Below are 17,970 nucleotides of genomic sequence, written 5' to 3'. Positions count from 1 at the left end.
AGACAAAACAACAGATTCAACATTACGATTGGTTAGATGGCCTGTCAAGTAAACTGTCGAAAGGAGAATTGAGGATGTGTCTCTAATGGGACGTTTTGCTGGATTTAACTTCTGGGGACAAAGTAAGCAGGCACACACACAAAGCGGCTACTGGGAATAAATATGTACACTGTTATATAATAATGAGATTAATAATATTTAAACAGTGATGCTGTGCCAGCACTCTGAATCTTCTCTCTCTGTGCCTTCAACAAAACGCAAGCCTGGAGATTTGCAATTACAAGGACTCTGCAGCTTTCAGTATTATTCATTCAGTGTGTTATAACAGATTGTATGGTGAACATCTTTATGCCTTATTTTTGTTTTAAATATGTCTAATGTTATTGAACCAAAATCAAATTTCAATCAGACTCTACCACTGGTGGATCGAGATGCACCGGTGAAAGCGTTCTTGTGCGTGACCCCATGTGTTATTTTTCTCTATGTCAACGGTGTCATGATCTTCACCCTGAGGAAAAAACCTATTTTTCATGAAGCTTCCCGCTACATTCTGTTTCGTCACATGCTTTGGCTTGATACGCTCCATCTTTTTATGAGTTCGCTGTTGTTTGTATCTGCTGTAAGTAGGATTACTATAATGAAAAATATCTGTCTCACTCTTCTTGCGGCTGCACAAGCTCTCTATCAGGTTGCCTTGCTAAATCTGGCTTTAATGTCACTGGAGAGGTATGTGGCTATCTGTGTCCCACTCAGACATGCAGAAATCACCAGTTACAGAAGAACTAACATGGCCATCGGTGTTGTTTGGACGATGGGTTTGATTCAGTGCTTGTCTGAGTTGATTATCTTCTATTGCATTGATACCACAAACACAGTGATGCCTTTGTTCTGCTCAAGAACTACTCTTTTCAGACTACAAATCTATAAGAATCTTGATTTAGCTTTCACTTGTGTGTTTTTTGTGTTAGTGTGTTTTGTTATAATTTTTACTTATGTCTCTATAGCAGCCGTGGCTAAATCAGCCTCCTGTGATAAAACGTCAGCCAAAAAAGCCATTAGCACTGTTCTGCTGCATCTAATACAACTGGGACTCTGTGCTGCATCCATTTTAATTGGAGTGATCCAAGATGCAATATATTTGTATATTGACTATTTGACATTGTTACATATAATGTATTTTTGCTTTTTAGTGTTTATGATTTTACCAAGATGTCTAAGTTCCCTCATATATGGCCTGAGAGACCAGACCTTTTGCTCTTTATTTAAATACTACATCACATTTGGTCTCAAAAGGCAAAATAGTTGTAAAGTACAAGTTTAGTACATACTATGCTGCTGTCTTGAAATCAATACTTTTTCACTCTTATTACTGGGATAATAAAATCATTATTTTTTTATAATTGAAATAATATGATTTGTCATGGAGTTTATCTATGCTTAAACAACTGAACCTTCTCAATTTTAGGTAAATATTTCTATAACCAGATTACTTTAGCTAAGAAGCAATGTATAAGACAGGAAGACTGTTGTTATTTAGATAATATATCCAGAATATATCCAGAACTGAACTTATTTAAATGTTCAAATCTGTTAGATATTTTACTGGGGAAAAGACAAAGCAAGATATCTAAGTTCAAGATTTATCATATATATATATATATATATATATATATATATATATATATATATATATATATATATTTATAAGATTTTAGATCTTTATTTAAATAGAAAATAATATTTGGTCTCAAAAGGCAATCCAGGCATAAAACAGACTTACTTATTTTAGTGTTTAATTCTGTTTAGAATTTTTTTTCTAAAAAAGGGACACAGTAAGGATTAAGAAAATGCTTGTATGTTGTATGTCATATGCGCATTTGTAATGGTAGGAATGTTGTTGTTTTTTCCTAATGTGGCCACAAGATAGCCTAATCATTATTATTTTCCTTTAATCAGTGTTTTGTGACAGAATAGAAAATAAAAATAATAAAATAATAAAAAAAACAGTCATCACTGACTAATTATGCTGTCAGACCTTATTTAGTGGCTTTCTTCTTAGGCTTTCTAAAAAAAATGTAATACAAGAGTGAAGAGTCAACCAACTCAATAAATAAATTGTGTTAGAATAGTGCAAGCAATATGAAACTAACAGTGAATTGGAAAACTGGCTGCCAAGAAAGGGTTGCCAATGGACTGTTTAAAGCTGCGAGTACAATGCAATCTGAAAACATAACTTCACAAAGACTGGTCACCTACAAGTAAAGAGGGTTAACTCTAGACACTGCGAGAAAAGTCCTGATATAGATAATCCTTCAAGACTGCTTGCACTAATAATCCCATGTATACACAGAAATGGGCCCATTGACTTTCATGTACAATTATATCAGTGCCTTCATTATAAGAACACTCACCAATTTGACTACCGATACAGCTCCTTTTAGATGCAACTTATCATAGATCATTCAATTTGGTTATACCATAACCAACGCGCTTAAAAACGACCACAAAGATTTAAAATTTTTCCTAGCTGAGTACTATTTTCAGGCACTGTGTAATATCATTGCAACTGCTGTACAAATTGTACACCAGCAAAGTTTTACACCGGACTGAAAGTGTAGTTCCTGAAAGTATCAGCCTAAAAAACTTTTCATTTTTCATTGGTCTTCACTGGTCATGCACTGTAACAGGAAAAAACAGGAAACAGGAAAAATATCTAAACTCTTTTGTAATTTTTGAGTGAGATACTAACAGTCTAATCAGATTCAATGATCTATGCTAAGCTTTAACTAAAAGTGCTACCGCCAGATTTGGTTGAATGGATTCAAAAACTGTAAAACCCAACTGTTTAACTCCTGACTAGAGAGTCATAAAATTTGCCTATTTAAAAAAAAAAAAGATTGCTATATAGGTATAAATTGCCAAAATAAAGTTTTAAATGTCAGAATAAAATGTTTTTTTTTCTTGGTGTAGCTTATTAATGTTTATAACATACTGTATTACTGTCATAAATATTTATTACAATGACAGTGTATGTGAAAGAGGAAGTAGCAAAGGGCTTCATCCAGTTCCCCAGATACAGCGGGTTTCTTCTTTCCCTCTATTGATTATTGTCACTTGAATGAGATCACAGTGAAGTTCTGCTATCCTCTACCATTAGTTCCAGCTGCTCTTGGACGGGTTTGTACAGCCAAATATTTCACCAAGTTTGACTCACGTAGTGCCTACAATCTCATTTGTATCCAGGAGGGAGAAAAGTGGAAGAAGGCCTTCTCTACCAGAACCTGATTTTGAGTTTCTACTTGTTCTTTGTTGACCCTGGAACAACATTGTGATTAGCCAATCAGATTTGTAGAAAAAATGTATAGTTTTTGTGAAGTATAGGTATACAATCAATGTTTCTTGTATAGCAGTGTCATTCATCTATCATTTTCTTTGATTTTGGACATTACTCATGGGTAAGGATAAATTAAAATGTAGAGATATAGACAAAATTCTTGGGTTAAAATGTTCCAGGGCCAACAAAATATGTTGACCTAGGAACATAGGACAAATCAGGACGTGCACCACCACTGGGCACTATGAATATCTTTTTATGCCATTTGGACTCGCCAATAGTCTGTCAAAGTTTCAAGCCTTCAATGTCTTATTGATCACAAACGCCAAGCTAGAGAAGTGCAAATTTCTATCCTGGGGTATGTCATCAGTGCTAATGGGGTGGCGATGGATGAGAGGAAGGTGGATTCAGTACTCAAGTGGCCCCAACTGAGAACTGTAAAGAAGCTGCAGTGCTTTCTGGGCTTTGCCAACTTTTACAGACGATTAATTTGCAATTTCAGCACCGCTAACATCTCTTCTCCAAAGAGGCAAGCCACGTCTATACTGGTCAACTGCAGCACCTCGAGTTCACTGTAGAGGTTGATGCATCCAACACGGGAATCGGATCTATCCTTTCTCAACGCCAGCATAATCCTTCAAAGTTGTTTCCCTGTGCTCTCTACTCCCAAAAACTAAATGCAGTGGAGTGAAATTATGTGGGGGATCATGAATTTGTTCACCATGATGGCAGCCTTTCAAGGAGTGGAGACACTAGTTACAGGGCGCCAAACTTCCATTCACAGTAATCGAAATCTGGAGTACATCAGATCGGCCAAACGGTCCTCCACAGGCTAAATTCTCCACAGGCTAAATGGTCTCTGTTTTTTCAGTTTGACTTTTGGATCACATATCACCCTGGCTCAAAGAACTGCAATGTTGATTCCCTGTCCCAACAATTAAATTCCTCTATATCCTTGGGACGCACAATCTGGCAACCCCTCACCTCCTGACTGCACACAAAACTGCACCTATGTTCCCCAGGACCAAGATGATTCACAAATCTCCCAGTTTCAGCTCCTTATTTCCCTGGTTAGGAGAACCATCTGAACTGCTGTTGATGACTGGCTACAATGCAGTAGGGAGAATTGGAATGCTGCCCATGTACACCTTCAACGAGCAGTTTGTCACATTAGAGCACAGGCTGACCGTCATCGTAGGCCTGGGCCCAAGCTAGGTTCCTGGACAGTGGGTTTGGCTATCTACCAGTGTCTTATCATTTAGCTCTACATGGCAATTATTGTATCTCAACCACTTTCCATGTTTCTCTGCTTAAGACTGCCAGTGGTCTGAGAAGGGAGGGGGACCAGGAGGAGGCCTCCGAAGAGAGCACCTCTCCCATCATGGTGGAAGGCGAGGAGGCATGTATCGTGTTCAGGAAACCTTGAATACCCGATAAACCTGCACCTTGACTCATTGGAGGGCCTCAGCACAGAATAGCCCCTCACTTCAGTAGCCACTCACAGAAAGGAGGATCTGACATAAATTAGGCCTATGTGGCCTATCCCGATAATTACATAGTAAACTTAATATGAAGTGTAATAGTTTCTTTATAAAATAGTGCTGTTAGTCCTGTTACACATTTGTACTCACACATACCATTCAGTGGACTGTTACTAAAGATGCATCAAAAATCATTAGCTAATATTTGTGCATTTTGTCAGTAAAGCCAGTTCTGTAATAAGCAGTAAAAGATGAGCACTGATGAGCTGTGCAAATTCACTTAATTTGTGCATCCCTAGTTGTTACATATGTGTAGTTACACATACATTATGTCGTAGATACTATGAATCAGTGTGTACTTACACTGTGGTTAAATACTCTAGTTACTATGTCAGTACACAGGTATTAGTGCCACCTAATTTAAAGTGGGACAAAATGGTAAATATAACTAAGAGAATGATGTAATTGCAATCACATTGCATAGAGTATGCTTTTTCTTTCAATCTTTTTTATTCTCTAGGAGAAGGGGCCTCCAGCTATTTCTTTGAAACTGGCAAAGGCCACCTCTGACTATACACTATGTTTAACCTCTTTTAGTAAAATGCACAACCTAGGTCTTTGTGACGCACATACACAAATCACCCAGTGGGATTCAGTGTAACAGTATTTATAATGTGATGCTTTGTCATCTGTGCCTTCAACAGCACCTGTGAGGGAAGCACACGCTGAAGATTTGCAGGACTTCAGAGATTTCAGTATTACTCTATTCAGTGTTCTGTAACAGCATCTTGATCTAATGTATGCTAGTGCTTCTGAAGATGTCTAATTTTAATGAATCCAAAACTAACCTCACTCAGACTCTGTTGGTGCTGGATCGAGATGCACCAATGAAGGCGGTTTTGTTTGTGACCCCATGTGTTATTTTCCTCTATGTCAATGGAGTCATGCTCTTCACTTTGAGGAAAAAGACTGTTTTTCAGGAGGCATCCCGTTATATTCTGTTTGGTCACATGCTTTGGGTGGACACACTTAATCTCTTTATGAGTGTTGTGTTGTATATATGTGCTGTCAGTAGGATTTTAATTATGAAAAATGTCTGTCTTGTTCTTCTCATTGCTGCACAAGCTCTCTTTCAGGTTTCTACAATAAATCTGGCTTTAATGTCACTTGAGAGGTATGTGGCAATCTGCTTTCCTCTCAGACATGCAGAAATCACCAGTTACAGAAGAACACACATTTCCATTGGTGTTGTTTGGATGTTAGGTTTGATTCAGTGCTTGTCTGAGATGATTATTTTCTATGCCATTGATTCTACAAACACAGCAATGCATTTATTCTGTTCAAGAACCACTCTTTTCAGGCTGCAGGTCTATAAGAAACTTGAAATAGCTTTTACATGTGTATTTTTTGTGTCTGTGTGTTTTGTTATTATCTTTACTTACGCCTCTATAGCAGCTGTGGCTAAAACAGCTGCCTGTGATAAAACGTCAGCCAAAAAAGCCAACAAGACTGTTCTGCTGCATTTAATACAGCTGGGACTCTGTGCTGCATCCATTTTAGTTGGAGTGATCCAAGAAGCCATTTATGTTTATACTGACTACATTACTTTATTGAATGTGATGTATTTTTGCTTTTTAATGTTTATCATTTTCCCCAAATGCTTAAGTCCTCTTATATATGGTCTGAGAGATCAGGCCTTCAGCTGTTTGTTTAAATACTACTTTACTTTTGGTAAAGGCAAAGTCAAACCATTTGTCATAGAGCAACACGTTTAGCAGTGGCTTAAAAATTAGCACTTCGGTACGGAACTGAAATATATTGGATATGTTACTGACCATGGAGATAATAATCTGAGGTATAATTATGTTTAATAAAATGAAAACTAATAAAACTATAAAAAAAAACTAACCTGCAAACATTTTGACAATGTTTGTTAATAGATGTTTTGTGACTGCTCATTTTTGCACACTTTCTTGTCATGTGACATAAAAATTGATACAGCTGCTACAGTAAAGTTTTATTTAATGCAACTAACAGGGGGAAAAAAAGGATTTAGTATGACAAGGCCCAGACTCAAAAGCAGTGGCTATAATGTGTAATAATAAATGTCTTTTATTAGGCTTTAATTAGCGGTCAAAGATTGTATATTCTCTGTACAGTGTAAAATGACATTTGCTTTACGGCAGTGAGACTTTATAGTCCAATCAAAACAAATTTTGCCATCTTTTACTCACCCTCATGTTTTAAACAGTATGACTTACTTTGTTTTGTAGAACACAAAGAAAAAAATGTAAAGAACAGTTTTAGTAACCAAAAAGATTCAATCTGCACTGTAAGCAAAACTAGTTAAGCAACATTCTTCAGGATATCTTTGTTTATGTTTTACCGAAGAAAGAGAGTCATGCAGGTTTAGAGCAACATGGTGCATAAACGAATATAGAATAGTTGGTATTGTGGACTATCCTATTAATACCCTTGGGTTCAAGGCTGTTTAACATCTCATTTGTCCAGCAGTGCCTTTTTACATTGTCAACATTGTCAACTACACTATAATATGGCATTAAACCTCTGGTCTTATTCATGCCACCTCCTGGAGCAACATATGTAAGCTTTTCCTGCAGGTTTCACATTCATGGACTGGCCAGGCTAAATGTTTAGCTATTCAAATGCTACTAGATAATAGCTGCTGGCTGATACTGGCACTTTCTTTAGATCACAAATTGCCAGTACATCTAACGAAACTTCATTAAAGTTCCAATATTATATGTTTTTTATCAGTTTGTGCATTTCTGACCAAATGCTTACCAAGACACTTTATTTAGTTGAAAGAACGTTTCATTTTAATGTTAAGTTGTAATAAATTGATTAAATAAAAAATGACATTAAAATTAATTTACTGAAAACCAATTCCAAATATAGACAAAAATATATTTATATAAGAATATTCACCGACTTCATATTCATATTATATCATATTCATTTCATATTGTTGATTTGCTCAATTTTAAAGAATATTTTAAAGAAAAATTAATTAGCATGTATTCTGAGAAATGAAGTATTCATTTACCTTGGTCCATATATTTTAAATGTTTATAGTTTAAAATGAAATTTATTCATAAATTAATAATTGATATAATCTATTATTATACTGAAAATACTATTTAAATTATTTAAATATTTTTATGTTTAATGTTTTTATTTTATATGAACTCCACTAACATATTTTATATGGATTTTAATTCTAAAAATCTCCTTTATAATTCAGTTTGTGGTATCTGTCAGGCCTGTGTTTCCCCTGCCTCATGTTTTTCCCTCCCTCGTGTTTCTTTATGCCCTTATTTGGAGTTTGTCTTCGTGTTTGTGTTTCCGCTGTGTTCATTTGATTTCAAGTGTGTTTATTTATCCCGTCTTTATGTTTAAGATTTAAGGTGTCTTCTGCCCTGTGTTTCTTGTCCGGTCTACTTGTTATGTACATCTCTTGATAGGATCTAGTATAGCAACAAACAAACGAACATGACATACATTAAATGTCATTGGCATTTTCAAAGCACATCATAAGATTTCCCTACTGTCATTTTTTAGAAAAGAAACTGTGTCTTGAATGACTTGAAAGCTCTGGAGTATCACAACAAACACCCCCACTGGAACCTCCCTTCGCCTCAAAGTCAGTGATCGCATTAATTATTTATGTTCACTTTTGGAGATGAAAAATATGTTTGTTTTTATACGATTGTTTGGGAATAGGCATTTCCACGAAGACTGACAGATATGAGATTACACTATTAGTCCTCGGGGCCTAAATCCTTCACAAACATGTTTTAATGAGCGGTTAATCATACAAGACTCATTTAACTACTTTCTATGATGAATAGAAATGACATCTGGGTATGACTCACTTATATTCACTTGAGCTGAATCTGGCTGCAGCTGTGGACACCCAACAGAGTTGTAATTCAGAGCAATTAAGTGAGTCATCAACAGATTCATAAGAAAAAGCTCCTGGATTTTATTACATCTGTGTCTTCCTTCAGGGTTGCTATCATTAACTTAAACTAAAAAAATGGATTATTACTTGAACAAATATAGGCTGAATTATAAAACTGCATGCAGAAACTACTTGATATTGTAGCCTATATTGTCATGCTGCAATGTAATTCAGGTCACTGAGAGGGGTGCTATAAGGTTAAACCAAAAAACAGTACGTGTAAAACTGTATCCAAGCTTTCGATTAAATGTCATGGCGGTGGTGAAAAAATAAGTGCACTTGCAGACCTGGTTGTGGCAGTTATGGCAGTTTGACTACATTTTGACTGCTGACCGACCAAATGAAACTGAATATATAAACAAAAAAAGGCTTATCATTAACCAAATCCAATGCTGTGAAACACATTAAAAATGCTGTGGGTTGTAACCCAACCTTGGGTCAAATATGACTTATTAATGTTAAAATGGAAAACAAAAGCTGGATTAGTCCTTGAAACAACCCAGCAGTTAAATTGAATATTTTAATGGTGGTGTAGAATCTGAAACTAAAAATAAAGAAATAACAGTGTTTCTTTTGACACATTTGAACACATTTCATAACTACAGACTAAATGAAAATTTGTACGAAAATTAGTAGGTCTCTTAAGGTTGACTCATCCTTATTATATAAGGAGTATCTTCATAATCAATAATAATTAGTAGTATTTGTAGTAGAATTAGTAGTAGTAGTATACTGCCTAAACAATAGGCCTACTTAATGTACATTTTAATATATATGTAGTATATTAGTGGTAGTAATAGTAGCAGTAGTGTAATTCGCATACATACAGTCTAATTAAGTATTCATAAGGCTCATTATTATTAAACAGTATCTGATGGTGCAATTCTCAGTCAACACCGACAGGGAGAGAACTTCATTTCTTCATCTCAAATATGGCGGCTTACCGAAGAAAACTGTTTGCTGTAGGATTGAGGTTGTGAGAAATATTTTGAATAGTGCCTTTTTTCAATATTTACACAATTTCGTGAATCCCGAACGCAGTGTATTTGTGGTTTCCGCGCCGTTACGAACAATGGGACATTCGTTGCGTTACACAAACATGTCTGTAGATTCGCCCAGAATGCTTTGACAGCTACAGCTCGTTGCCTCGTAACTTCCTCGCTTTAGTCGTATTGTTTCGTAGCGTACTTCTGGCCTCGTGTGCGTGTGAACCGTCGCGTGTACGAAGCGTTGGCTCTGAGCTGAGGTTGTTCCTGACGTGAGCTTTGTCGTTGTTTTTGTGCAGCTGTGCAGCGTCCCTGAGCAGAGGCTCCAGTCAGAGTAGACGCGGACTGGCAGCGCTGCCCACCCTCCTCAGGAGGAACTGGATGAGCTTGAGTCTCACAGGTGCTCTGTGTGCTGTTCCTTTCATCCAGGTCTGCGCCACACCGACTCTTTGATTGCTATAGCTGCTAATATTGAGTACAAAAGATAGGCTAAGGGCTAGCCTCATTCCTGATACGATTGCTGTATCCTTCACATATGATTGAGTGACTCGTACATAGAGTTTGCCATTCAGCTAGTTAAAATGATTTATTTATTAGCATTTTTAGTCATTCAAACAAAATGCATTATATCCGTTGTATCTTGATCTTTAAGCGGTGACCTTTCAGCTAGGTTTGAGTCTGACATTGCGCTGTGCTGAAAACCTTTTTATTATTATTATCTAGCGTATTCCTAGTAATAATTGCTTTTATGTTTCACGTTATGCTTTATTATCGCCAAATCTTGGATTCTATCTTTCTTTTTTTCTTTAAATTAGCGTAGGTTGTAAATTGATTGTTTGTAGGCCTCAATTGTATGTGCTTATAGACAAAAAAGAAAGACAATTGTGGATAATACTTATATTCACTCATAAACTTGTATGCTTAAGCTTAAAAAAAAAAGGCCTGCAAACAATCAATTCCAAAATTATCAACAAAAAAAAAACAGTTAGGGAAAGATGTTACAACTAGCAAAGTCATAATTTACTAACCTTTGAGTAGTTCTAAATCTAACCAGTATTTTTTTTTTCCTACTATGGAAGTCAACCTGGTTACAAACTTTTTTCAAAATATTTTACAGATTTAGAACTTCTCGAGGGTGAGTAAATTAAATTATGACAAAATTTTCATTTTTGTGTTATTTTAAATAGCATTTTTGAGTTGAGATATTGAGTTGAGATTTTGTTTGGAAAGATTGGAGCATTATTGGGAAATAGTGTGTGTAAATATCATAGAAAATGTAAAGCATTTCAATAAAACATTACACAACTTTAGTAAAGTACATCTGTGTAGGACCTCAATTTATTAATAATGGCCAACCAAGGCTTGGGTCGCGTATATTAGTCAAATAGCATGATTGAATGGCCTATGAAGATGACAGTCTCAGTTCAGTCTCAACTACGTAGTTGGTCTTTAGTGTTAATTTCCACTAAATTGTTATTTGACAAACTCCTTAACCATTCTTTCCTCTTCGTCTCGTTTAGAATCCGGAAAATCTGACCCATGAAGATCTGGTGCGGAGAGCATCATCTCTGGTCACAAACAGTGCTAATACTTACCTCTCACAAACTACTTTAGCACTGCTTGATTCCATCTCAGGTTATGTTAAGGTAATTACAACTATCAGGATAGTTGTTTTTATTTTCATGATGAAAAAAGTCATTCCATACGCCTGTCTTCTCTAGGCTATAAGCGGTCTTGTGACGATCCACAGGCGCTATTCATCTTCGATCAGCAAATTTACTCCTGCGGAGGAGGATGCAGTCTGGCAGGTCGTTCTTAGACAGCGTCAAGAGGTAATGACTTAAAAAATAGTTATTGTTAACAGGTTTTCAAATTTTAAGTGTCGCTATTTTGCTTTGTTTAGTGGTAGTTAATTTTTAATCAAATTTATTGCAAAGCTGATTTTATTTTATTTAGGTAATTGACAGGAGAAACGATTACAAACGATTTCAATCCTGCTGGATGACGGCCATCAATCTTTCAAAGCTGGCAGCAGAAGCAGCTTTCAATGCAGGTAGCTATTTTAATTTTCTGGAAGAGGCATTTAAGGCTTAATTATTTATTTATTTATCTATCTATCTATCTATCTATCTATCTATCTAATAAAAAAAATAGATCAGTTATTATATTATATTATAATATTATTAATATACTTAGCTTCATATATTATACCTTTAATAATATTGTTTTTATTATACAGCTTTTTATATAATACATTTTTTAAATATTTTATGAACGAGATTATATATTTTTGTTATTATATATAATAACATTATTTTAGAGCTGTAATGCACGTGATTTTTGCATCATATTACTTTAAAATAAGTATGATTTATAGTTATAGAGCTCTATTGAAATTTGGCGCCTGCTGCCCCCTGGTGGTCACTTGTTAAATTGCACTTAGCCATTTGTAGAAATAGGTTCACCAGGCTTGTGTTCTCCAGGGGCTGACCAAGCTTCTGTGGCAGCTCAGAACAGTCTACAGCTCACACAGTCCCAGGTGGAACAAGTTCGGCTGCAGATGCAGGAAGCTGAGAGACAACTCAAAAACTCTAAAGCTGAGGACAGCGAGAGGCTTCAGAATGCTCTCAGTGCTGCAATGAAGGAGGAAGACGTCCCGGATGCATATCTACGAGAGGACTAGTCACATCGAGACAGCTTTAAAGCATCTTAAGCACTCTGGTTCAAAGGCCTGCACCACTACTGAAGCACAGAATTATATTTCTGTTTGATTAATAGGACAAATGCTGTGAAATGTGGGAGAATCTGCGGTGCAGCCAGGAGAATTTATGTAAACGATGCATAAGTATTAAATACAAAACTATGAGGGCAGGAAAAGGGATAAAAACTTTCTAGATCATGGGCTGCACATTTGTTTGTAATTGATAAATGCAATTAGAATTTAATGCCATTTAAATTTAAATCAATTCATCAAAATCAGCTTTTTTACCTGGTAGACAATATGAGTGAGTTATGATTACAGACATATACTACCTTTGTGATTTCTTTCATTTTTAAATAAACAGTAAAAAATACTTGTTTTGAGTCTTTGTTGACTTTATATATTTAGTTTTCATGATAGAAATTATTAAAAATAAATTTTTATATAAATTAATTTTATATAAAATTAAAATAAATGTTATATAAATTAAAAAAAAAAAATAAAAAAAAATATATATATATATATATATATATATATATATATATATATATATATATATATATATAATATTATTTTTAACTTCATTTTCAGTCTCTTTCTCAGTCATCCATAATAAAGAATCTACATCAGCATTTTATTTTTCAGCAACAGTAATGCATCTCTCATCGGTGTGGTTTTTTCAGAGCCAGCCTTCCATCATCTATCTCCTGTAATCTCCACCTGTTGTTTTCTGTGTTGTGGGCTGAAGGGCTCATTAGCAGCGGATCCATCATGTCAGTAGAGATGTTGTCTGTCTTTGTGGCCTTCAGCGTTTTCTATTTTAACTTGCCAGTTTTCAGTCAGAACCGAGGTCATATATCATTCCTCCGTCCCTTCATATTTGAATCTAATCGGATTTACTTATTGTCTGATTCGTGGATTGCAAGTTAATAATGACACTGATGTCTGGACTTAGCAAAGAAGAGATTTAAAAATATCTCGAGTGATGATTGAACAACCGCAAGGTGGCGCTATAAGACAATATATAGTTGACACGAACGTGACGCTGCTGTAACGTTATGTTTGTATTCAGTCGTTCATTTCAGTAATTTTTTTGTTAAATGCTAATATTTCATTTTTTTTAAGACAATTGCTTTTATTTACAACCAACAACAAACTTTTTTTAAGCTTAGAGCTACACTTGCAAATGATGCTTAAAAAATTGTATGAAATGTACAACTAGATTTTAAATAGTCTATAAAATGTTATTTGTGAGGACTTACCTTAGGCTTAAATTTACAATATTAATAAAGTATATTTAAAATTGTAGATAATGTTGGGAACAACCAGATTAGATATGATTAAATAGATGAAGAACAAAATTTCGAAGTAAATTTTTTTCAAATATTGATAAAAAAAAAGTGACCCATAAAGACCACGAATGAAACACTTTCTGAGGTAATTTGACCCTTTAACTCGATGCTATTTTATCTATTTGTTTTCTTTAAAAAATCAAAAAACGCTTGACCTTCTAACACTTTCTATTCGCTATTCGTTTTCTATTTTCTTTAATAAAAGGCTCCACCGTTGGCTTTCTCTATTCCTTTTCTATTCTGTGTACATGTTTTCCTTTTATTATATAAATAAATGAATAATCTTGCTATGTGTACTCTCTTAAGCTAACTAAAACTTGTGTCAGATAAATAACTAAAAATAAGTTTGTTTAGCTATTGCTGGTTCTTGGCAAATCCTAGTTCCGGTATGAAAAACAATGTGATGTTTCTTTACCAAACATTGGTCAAACTGACATGAAGACAATAGAAGAGTCAAAAACGCAGTTCCTTCCCAGTCATCATTTCGAAATCTCACATCTGACATGTTCGTGGGAAACGGCTCGCTAAATTGACAAAGTAAACTACTCCACGGTTTATATAACTTAGTTTGATTTTATCCCATCACTGACTGCCCTCTGCGACCATTGTGATGGAAATTCGTCTAGGACTGCATGGATTTGGACACTGGATCCCACTTCAGAACTTCACTAACGTCCCAGTGTTGACTGAACACTGAAGTAATTTGGGGTTTGCCGGACTAATCAAAGGAAAAGCCCATAGTCGGCCCTGACAGCAAACATCTCGTTTTTTGATCTCGCGCTCTGTATTTATAAAGCAAAAGACTTGTTTATTGAATCCGAAATAAAAGAATGAGCATAAAAAGAACGCTTCACGTTGAGTGATGGGGTTGAACACGAAAATGAGGCAGAGAGCACGAATGCATAAACAGCTCTTCCATCCTTCCAGCCGGCATCAGACACCCTTCATTCCCTGCAACTCGAGTGCTGGTTACTGGCATGCTCCGTGATGACATTAGACATGTGATTTATTGTCTGGGGGGGGTGGCTGTTCTATGTTACTTGTCTAGGAAAAGTTTAAAACTGCAGCTTTATGAAATACCAGCGTATTTACTTGAATAAACTATAGCGTGCTGTGCAAGGAGGGAGTTAAGTCAGGACGTGTTGGTACAAAAGAGAGTGCACCAAACCTCCTCTTTTAAGGGTCCTTGAGGACTCATGCAACATTCCTGGAGCAGGCAACACCCTCGGTGCGCTTCCCGGTTTTACAAAATGCAAGAGTGAAAAATCGCATTTTCAGGAGGTAAAATATACTAAACATTCAAGTGTTTAGATTGAGGAAAATCTTTCGGGCACGTAACGCTTGATAAACGTCAAAAACACTTTGCGGAGTTTGAAAAGGCAGGTTCGAGCAATTGCATTTCAAGGGCTCTAAAGTATGTCTATTTGTTCTGGTTCCAAGACATCCTCCGGAGCAAGATGAGGACTAGATCAACTGCACTATCACTTGAGTTCAGGATACATTACCATTTGAATGTTACCATGGCATCACACCATTAGAGACACAAAAACCTCTTTGAGGGCAGGTTGCCCAGTGACTAATTTAAATGGATTTGTTGCTATCTAATGAAAATATGTGTAAATTATGTAAAAAATGTTCAAATGAGGTTTTTAATGGCATTAATGTAATGACTTGATTCATTAAAAAAAAAAAAAACTAAAGGTCAAATGCCTGGTTTTAAAATACATTAGATGGGTCAAAATGATTGTTTTTTTTGTTGTTTGTTTTAATGGCAAAAATCATTAGGACATTTAAAAAAAGGTCATGTTCCATGAAGATATTTAGTACATTTTCTACAGTAAATATATCAAAACTTAATTTCTGATTAGTAATATGTAATTTTCTCAATTTTTAGATGTTTTGAGCCCTAAATAAATAGTTATATCTTGGCCTAATATTGCCCTATCATAACAAACCTATTCATATTTATTCTGCTTTCAAATGATGTATATATCTTTCAGAAAATTGACCCCTATGACTGGTTTTGTGGTTCAGGCTCATGCATATAACAGATGTTTATATCCATCTTAATACCGTGGACTACAGATAAAGCTACAAAAGTTTAATTTGACCTAAATCCTCTAAAGGAATGTCTGGAACATACTGTAGTCAGAACATTTTCACTTCAATACAGAGACAAACATACAGACATAGAGGAGAAATGAAACTTTATCGATCCCCTGTCACACATTAGAGAACAACTGTGGGATATACATCAGAATTAAGTTATTCATTATCATAAAATTGTCAGTCACCCAGTGCGTAAGTCCGTCTTGAATTTTTTAATCACTTGGAGTAGCTCATAAATAGTCCCTCTCTCGCTGCCAGGTGAGAACTTGTGCCCAGTTTTCCTTCACCTTTTTCCATCTTTTCCAAATTAACAAATGGTGAAAGAATGACTTAGCAGGAAAATTGGCTTTGACGTTAATTCCAGCCCGAACAGTCAGGTGAAACACTGGCACACGATACAGCAGTTGAAGAAAACATTGAATAAAGACGTTCATAAATTTCCGGAGTCTCCCCAGAACATTATTTTCCAATAGGCATCTCTCACACTCGCCTGCATTTAACAACCAAAAAGTGAGAGAATTTATTGCTCGGTTCATGGATTGTCTTAGAAAAAAAAAAAACTGAGTCAACAAACAACAAAAAAGGGATTTAGGGTTTAGCGGGAGGAACGATGACGATGGGCCAAAGTCTTTGTAAACGAAACCTTCTGGGTGCAGATGGACAAAACCTCTGCTGAATGGACGGAGTCTCTCTGTGAGATTGTTCGGTTCGTTTATGCTGCTGAAAGAAACAGATCCTGAAGGAATGAGGCATAATGCTCTCTTCCGAGGGTTGGTGGGAGAGTCTGGGGATCGCTGTCTTTGATGTGTTGTTTTCATGAAGGAGATATCAGAAACAGAGTGAGCTGACTTTGTTGATGGTGCATAGCAGCTCCTGGGAAATAGTTTAGACTACTTCACAAAGGCCAAATCTACTGTAAAGATGCTCCCTTTTATTTATGTTCGCAGTTATCAAGCTTTTCTCGCATGCTGTGATCAACCATGCCCTGGAGATGAAATATTAATTTCTCTGTCCAATAAATCAAAGTAACAGTAGGGGGAATGGGGTAGTGTGTTGCTTCACTTCTTTTTTTTTGTTGCTTCAGTTCCTACCATCCAGATAAATGAGTGAGCAAAATCTTATCCTGGTTGGACTGAGACAAGACATAAAGTCATCAGATTGCTGATATGGCATAAATGGGGAGGAGCTATTAGCCCCCAGTTCTTTTTTTGTTTAGTAGGATTAGCTTGTTAATTTCTGTATGTCCCAATTAGACCCAGGCCAAGAGGGAACGGTAATGGGGTGAGGGGTTTTCTTGTGGCTTTGAGGGACGCAAAGCACAGACTGGATTCTAGATGAAATCTTAAAAAGGGGGCAGAGTGGATTAGCAGGGGGTACAAAGGGATTAAGTCTGATGCTAACAGAAAATTAGCGCCTATTTGTGGGACAGGACCAACAAGTGGGACAACTTAAAATGACAATCCCTTCACTAAGTAACAGAAGTGTTTAATAGAAGCCCAGCTTTTCTTTGTAATTCCTTTGTTCCTTTACTTCACACATTTGATAGGAATGTGGCCAACATTATGTGTTCATCGGTACAACTGGCAATAAATTTGAATGCATTTGAATGTTTAACATGAGCCGAATTCTGAATTCAACCAAAGAGATGTGCAGTATAAATCTGTATTGTAAAGGTATAACCACTGCAGCTATTAGCCAAGGTTAACAGTAGCCATTTGTCAACATGAAGGTGCAAAAAAAGCACTTCAGTCTTACTAGCCCCGCCTCCTAATTTAGAAACATGATATGCAACACATCATCACGCGTGAACACGCCCCCGACTGCTGATTGGTTACAAGTGTGTTTTGGCGCACGATCCAATTCCCTTACAACATAGTTTTTCAGAAACGGAAGTAGCGATAAATATTTTAATCGTTATCAAAAAAGTCATTATAAAATTTAAAAACAAAATGGTGTATCTTATGAACTTTATGTTTTATGCATTGGTTGTTAATTTAATTAGATTTTTTTTACTCTAGCAAT

The 17,970-nt window shown here is 35.8% G+C and overlaps 3 protein-coding genes across 3 annotated transcripts; all 3 read left to right on the top strand.

The window, feature by feature from the left end:
- Positions 1-370: 370 nt before the first annotated feature.
- LOC122326962 (odorant receptor 131-2-like) lies at positions 371-4,760 on the top strand. Its single transcript, XM_043222188.1, has 3 exons — positions 371-1,293; positions 4,357-4,528; positions 4,650-4,760. Exons 1-3 carry the CDS (start codon positions 371-373, stop codon positions 4,758-4,760), a joined length of 1,206 nt encoding a protein of 401 aa, XP_043078123.1.
- An 873-nt stretch (positions 4,761-5,633) lies between these two features.
- On the top strand, positions 5,634-6,590 carry LOC122326054 (odorant receptor 131-2-like). Its single transcript, XM_043220724.1, has one exon. The coding sequence runs from the start codon at positions 5,634-5,636 to the stop codon at positions 6,588-6,590; it is 957 nt and encodes a 318-aa protein (XP_043076659.1).
- Positions 6,591-9,677: 3,087 nt separating this feature from the next.
- diablob (diablo, IAP-binding mitochondrial protein b) lies at positions 9,678-12,860 on the top strand. The gene is made up of 6 exons (XM_043220725.1): positions 9,678-9,773; positions 10,086-10,215; positions 11,307-11,432; positions 11,508-11,618; positions 11,743-11,839; positions 12,270-12,860. The coding sequence occupies exons 1-6, from the start codon at positions 9,733-9,735 to the stop codon at positions 12,467-12,469; spliced, it is 705 nt and encodes a 234-aa protein (XP_043076660.1). The 5' UTR covers positions 9,678-9,732; the 3' UTR covers positions 12,470-12,860.
- The last annotated feature ends 5,110 nt before the right edge of the window (positions 12,861-17,970 follow it).

This window comes from Puntigrus tetrazona, chromosome 21 (genome assembly GCF_018831695.1).
Source record: "Puntigrus tetrazona isolate hp1 chromosome 21, ASM1883169v1, whole genome shotgun sequence".
Taxonomy (NCBI): Eukaryota; Metazoa; Chordata; class Actinopteri; order Cypriniformes; family Cyprinidae; genus Puntigrus; species Puntigrus tetrazona.
This window is presented reverse-complemented; position numbering and strand designations above follow the sequence as displayed.